This window comes from Schistocerca cancellata, chromosome 7 (assembly GCF_023864275.1).
Source record: "Schistocerca cancellata isolate TAMUIC-IGC-003103 chromosome 7, iqSchCanc2.1, whole genome shotgun sequence".
Lineage (NCBI taxonomy): Eukaryota > Metazoa > Arthropoda > Insecta > Orthoptera > Acrididae > Schistocerca > Schistocerca cancellata.
This window is the reverse complement of record NC_064632.1, coordinates 410129210-410135209: the sequence shown is the minus strand read 5'-3', so window position 1 is coordinate 410135209 and position 6000 is coordinate 410129210. Positions and strand designations below refer to the sequence as shown.

At 44.9% G+C, this 6000-nt stretch overlaps 1 protein-coding gene across 1 annotated transcript in view; it reads right to left on the bottom strand.

Annotated features, from left to right (window-relative positions):
• Window positions 1-2651: 2651 nt before the first annotated feature.
• Window positions 2652-6000, bottom strand: part of LOC126092801 (transmembrane protein 26) — a 102998-nt gene continuing 99649 nt past the window's right edge. The window contains exon 7 of the mRNA XM_049908529.1: window positions 2652-2790. Coding sequence (XP_049764486.1) covers window positions 2652-2790 — 139 coding nt within the window. The remainder of the gene's footprint in view (window positions 2791-6000) is intronic.

The window sequence follows — 6000 nt, the reverse complement described above, 5'->3', positions numbered from 1 at the left end:
GGAAAGCGTTTTTAAGATGGCAGGTACCGTTTATTTGTAAAAAATTTTTACGCGTATATGTTAATCACAGTGTCTTCCAGGGCACATGTGCTAAGTCACACTCCAAACTATGAAGAAACCCTCTATATTTTTATCTCACAGAATTTTTTTTTACCCCTCTGCTCTCCCAGGGCCTTCTTACACTCCACTAAGGCGGGAACCACTGCTGTCAAGTATGTTGAACTGTATTAAGACACAAAGCATTAAAAGTGTTCCATATTGTTACAGGACGCAGTACAGGAGAAAATTAGAGTAAATAGTTCGTATACGTATTTCCTGAAACAAATACTTGTTGAAATATGGGCCCTCCTCCTTAAGGAATGACGAATTCATACAAATGTACATGGCTGCTTTCTGAATTGGTCACCTGCATAGGACACACATTTCTTTAACGTGTACATACTGTCCATGTGTACGAAATACACAGCAGAGGCTTCCTCATTTTTAGTGTTGACATTGTCATACTTTAATCTGCTTAAATAAAATGATACTTGGTGCATCCACCTCAAAATGTAACTGGATTGATACCAACATTTCCTTAAAAATTTTATACACTAAAGCTATGAAAAATTTACAAATAACAGCTGCAAAAGACTAGATCTCTTTCCATAAATAAAATAATGATGTCCTCATTGTCAATATAAAAAGCTCGTTGTCAACATAAAAAGCTCGTTATCAATATAAAAAGTCTCAGGGTCTTTACCAAGGGTTTTTTCTTCATGGTTGCCGAGACAAACAGAACTGGCAGGCGGATACTGTTGGGACTTCTCTGCTACTGTGCAAGCCGCTCATTTGCCGGGCAATGATTGGGCTGCTGGTGCATGCTGGAGTCGGCTAACAGTGCCTCTGGCTGGCGTGAATGCGGCGGGCAGTGTGTGTCTTTCTGCAGTGCCTGGACGTTGGTATCCGGTTTTGGCGATACTCAGAAGCCAGGGCTCATCGAGTCCATCATCAGTGTCCTTAGTCTGGCGTCTACTTTCGAGTCTCGCAGTCAAATATATCCTTTGCTTTTTCGAAGTGAAGTCTGTCTACTGGCACATATCTCTCCTATTGTTCTGCAAAAACTTCTGCCTTGACGTGACAATGCATCCAGCTGATTAGCTAATGTGCTGCTCCTACACAATCAAATTATTTTGCAACTTCTTAACAGTTGCCTACCGTCCACGATTTCCATGGCAGAAACACAACGATCAACGAAAGAGAAAGTTAGTTTTGGAAGCCCTTTCTTCGCTTGACATCCCACTTCATGTGGACGTGTCCATGTCCTCTTCCTTCGAAACGAGCCTTTAAATCTGCAAACGCCAGCTTTCATCCCATTCTGACAATATGGATAACTGTCGACGACTGGTCCCTTATCTGTTTGGTCTTACAGTGGAGGCTGGGGAAGTGCCTCTGCCTTTCTTGGCTCCAGACTGCGTAAGTGTTCGCCGGCTTCAGTGCTAGGTGGCTATTGTGTCTGGCTGGCAAGTTGAGCGTCTCCTCTGGCACGTACACTACAACATGTATGCCATTAAAATCTCTAAAAGCAGAAATCGCAGGGTTTAATTTCTTTTGAATGGGGAGACCATGAAACCGGACGTCTTCCACTGCTAAACGTTTGTGTTACGTAATGCCATACGAGGCGCAGAAAAAGTGGTGGTATCCAGCAGATACGGGAGACAGTGTCAGTGCTATGTATGACAACGGTATCAGGGTGCAGAACAAAACGAGACAAGCATCAATCAACACTGAATGGAAAAACAGGAACAGCACACACCACTCAGCACTGTGAAACCACCCTACTGAAATGTTTCGGCGATTCCTAATAAAAACAGTTTTCTGTGAGGCGATAGGACATAGGCAAGGGACGGTCAACAAAACCTTCCTGTTTCCTAAAATGAAAACGACTCTCTCTTCTTTCTGAATATTAGTTCAATTTTAAGTGAAAGAGGTTGCTTTGAAGGGATAATAGTTCATACCAGTAACAACGCTGTCTCGGCCCCAGTTCTTTAAATAAAGGAACTTCCATGTATAAAACAACTTCATACGCCTAGTTGCTCTAGAAATGAGAATATTTGGCGCTATGAGTGTAAAACCTTCAACGCTGAAGACACAAAACGCTAATTATGCTGCTTTTATTAGATTTGGGTTCTTCATTGAGAGACTGATGGCGCCCCAAAAATGTACATGTCAAGTTTCTTGGAAGCCACTAAGTGTTCTCATTATCAAACATTTGATAAATAGACTGAGTGTTGTGTTTTAAGTAAGTCCCACTTGTAACATCACCAAATCTCAGGAAATATTTTGTTTCCCTTACATGCGTTTATGTCAAGTTTTTTTCTTACTATTGGCCAGTACTGTCTCCTGTAAGAATGTGGGATGCCTTTTTGAAATACTTAACGTAACAGCTAACATCCACCACCTTACATGCTTGGAAATGGCTATAAGTAAGTATACATGAAAGAAGCTGCGAGTGATTGGAAAATTTAAGTCACATCCCCTCCTCCCCACCAGCACCCTGGATTACGTTAAACGATTCGGGCTGAAACGACTTGCACTGTGCGTTAGCGATCTGCTGTACACTCGGAGCTGCATATTTAGCGAGACAAAGACGTACTACAGTGGTCAGAGAGTCAGGCTGCCGGCCTGAGCCTGGTGTAGGAGAGCAGCAACAGCCCGTGCGGAGAGACAGCAGCGTGCACGAGCGCCATGCAGACGGCCAGCACGGCGGCGTAGAGCAGCGCTAGCGTGCACAGCGCCAGCCGGTGCCGCCTGCGTCACGCGCGGGCCCCCTCCTCAAGCAGCACCCGCGCCACCTCCGCGTCCGACGCCGCCGCCTTCACTGCGCCAGAAGCTCCGCGGCGCCGCCCACGGCTGCCGCGACTGCTGCGCAACATCACAGCTTGTGTGCTATCAGCCCTCCTACATCGTCTTCAGCGCTCGCACACACGCACACACGCGCACACGCACAAATTAAACAGGGTGGCGCACGAAATGTGTTACCATTTTGTTTTTAAATATGAACTTTATTGTCAATACAATCTGAAAGGAACATATACTACAATGAAGAGCCGTCCATGGAGATTTGTTCTAACTCAGCACATGCTAAATATGTCCACCATTTCGTTTCCTAACTTCCTTCAAACGAACACTGAAGTTAGTGATTACCCTACAGCATGTGTCTTCCATAATTTCACTGCAAGCTTGAAGAATAAGTCTTCTGAGCTCCATTAAATCACGTGGACGTTTCGGGAAAATTTTTTCCTTTAGGTACCCCAAAGAAAAAAGTCGCATGGATTGAGGTCTGGACTATTGGGGGGCCAATTTTGTTCGTCATTGAAGCGAGCTGGAAACCTGAGTGAAATGATCCGCATGTCGAAATGCTCGTCTAAAAACTCGAACACGGTGTTTGCAGTATGTGGCCGTGCTCCATCTTACATGAACCACTGAGTGTTGAAGGGCAAGGTAGTAGCAAGAAGCCGTGGAATGAAGCTATTGCGAAGCATGCTCAAATAACGCTCGCTGTTCACAGTTTCTTCAAAGAAAAAGGTTCCAATAAGTCCGTGACTAGAAATTACTGCCCACGCTTTAATCCTCAGAGCATAATGTTGTCGTTCATGAAACACTTGTGGGTTTTCAGAGGCCCAAAGCGTACATTTTGTTTGTTAACCACATCATCTAAATGAAAATGCGCCTTGTCTGAAAACCAAACGTTGTTGAGAGTTTCTTCCCTATCCTCTGTCCACTGAGCAAACAGTAGTCCCTGCTGTTTGTGTTCTTCAGTGAGCTTCTGTGCACAGGTCATCTTGTATGGATACATATGGAGGTCACTTTTAAGAATGCGTTGAACGTACCGTCTGGATATTCCCAATTTCACTGCTGCCTTTCTACGCGATTTCCCGGAACTTCCCTGTACAGCAACTCGTACCACTTCAATATTCTCCAGCGAACAAACAGGCTTAGGCCGAGGTCGCTTCGCTTCCAATACTGTTCCTTCCTGTACAAATTTATCGTACAACCTGTGTATGGTCTTCTTGCAAGGGACCCATCGTGTGTTAAACTGTTGTCGAAAACGCCTCTAAGTCACAATAAGGCTTTACGTTTGATGAAAAAGTAACAATTGTCGATCGTTGCTGTGTCGTCAGTCTTCCATTGTCAGCCATTGCTGCTTACTAGTCTCCTAGCGGCAATATCGTGAATTACACGTCATTTCGTAACTCATTTGTTTTTCCAAGCGCTGCTGGTACTGCTGTAGAGATCCCAGCAGGATATCTAACGTGCGTCGTAAAAATTGTGAAAGAAACAATTGGTAACACATTTCGTGCGCCACCCTGTAGATACACCATCAAATGTCCATCATACTTTTTTGTAATGGTTTTAGGGCACAAAACTGCTACCGTCATTAGCGTCCATTCTGTAGCTTATGAAAGGGTAAATAAAACAGAATTGGAAATCAGCAGCAATTGGAGCGAAACTTTAAAAGTGGGGAAACTAAAAAACAGAAGGAAAGCTTAGAAAACCACTATAGAAGTGGGGGTTGTTTTCCACCAAAAGAGTTTCAAATGACCGACGTCATCTCACTGGCATTGATAAACTCGAGGACGCGATCGGCTGAGCGCGTGTCATCTGCTAAAATAGAAGATATATCAGGCGACAGCTGTAAACGGGCGCGTAGCGGAGTAAAATAGGGGCACTGAAGTAAAAGGTGTCGCACCGTCCACGGCCGAGAGCAGTGGGGACAAAGCGGGGGAGGATCGTCACTTAAAAGATGTCGATGGCTAATAAGACAGTGCCCTATCCGGATTCTAGTTAAAATTACCTCTTCCAACGGCGAGATCGGGAGGAAGAGGTTCAAGCACTGGGAAGGGCCGTCTTGTTTCTGTATTTCCTAAACAGTGACAGTGAAAGTTAGCTATTGCAGTTTTTCGCAGTGAAGATAAACGGAAAAACAGGAAAGCTGGATGAAACATAATGTATTATGAGAATTGAAATTGCAGGGGGAGGAAGGAAAGGAAAGAGAAGGGAAGGAACTATTGCTGTCAGCTGAAGCACTACTTCATGCAGTCACCAGCAACAAATCAAAATGTGTCCCAGACCGTGATCCCAACCCAGGACCTGCTACTTACTAGTCAGTTGCGCTAGCCACTGCAACATGTGGAGACAGCGTTTATCGTAATTGCACCGTCTATCTCAGCACGCCTCCAGCCGACACACTCTCCCACCCAGAGCCATCTATCTGCAGTTCCTCTCCATGTTCTCCATACTCGCTAGTTTGAGATTCCTGCAGGGGGTCATACGCAACACTGAAGGTGGTGGAGTCATTGCCCATGTACACGTACGTACACATACACGTCTTTCCCTTATATGACGAGAGGTGGGAACATCTAGGAACATTGTCGAAGATCATCGTTTTAGTGGCCTAAGTATTATGGTGTAGGGAGGCATAATGTTACATTGGCGTTCTGAACTTCAGGTTTTAGAACTGCTCAACGTTATTGTGAAACTGTACTCCTTCCCCATGTGCGTCTTGTCAGATTTATTCATCTCAGACTTCATTTCTGTGGAAGACAATGTGCGACCGCATCGACCTGCGTAGGTGGAAGAGCTCTTTCAACGAACGGATATTCAGAGAATGGTCTGGCCTGCCCATTCCCCCAACTTAAATCCATCGAGCACGTATGGGAAGTGTTGGGGAGCTGCATTACAGCACGTCCACAGGCACCAACGACCACCCAATACCTGTCAGCCGCGATGGTGAAGGAATGGAACGCCCTGACACGAGAACTTCTTACCAACCTTGTGGCCGGAATGGGAGCACGTTACAGAGTCTGTACTTCTGTTCGTGGTGATCACACATCCTATTATGAATCGTATTCCTCTTTTGTAATGTTCAGGAGACGGTTACAAACTGCGATGACTTTATTGTAACTATTTATTGTTTGTGATAAAACTGTCATTTCTGTTCGTCTCATTGCGTATTTC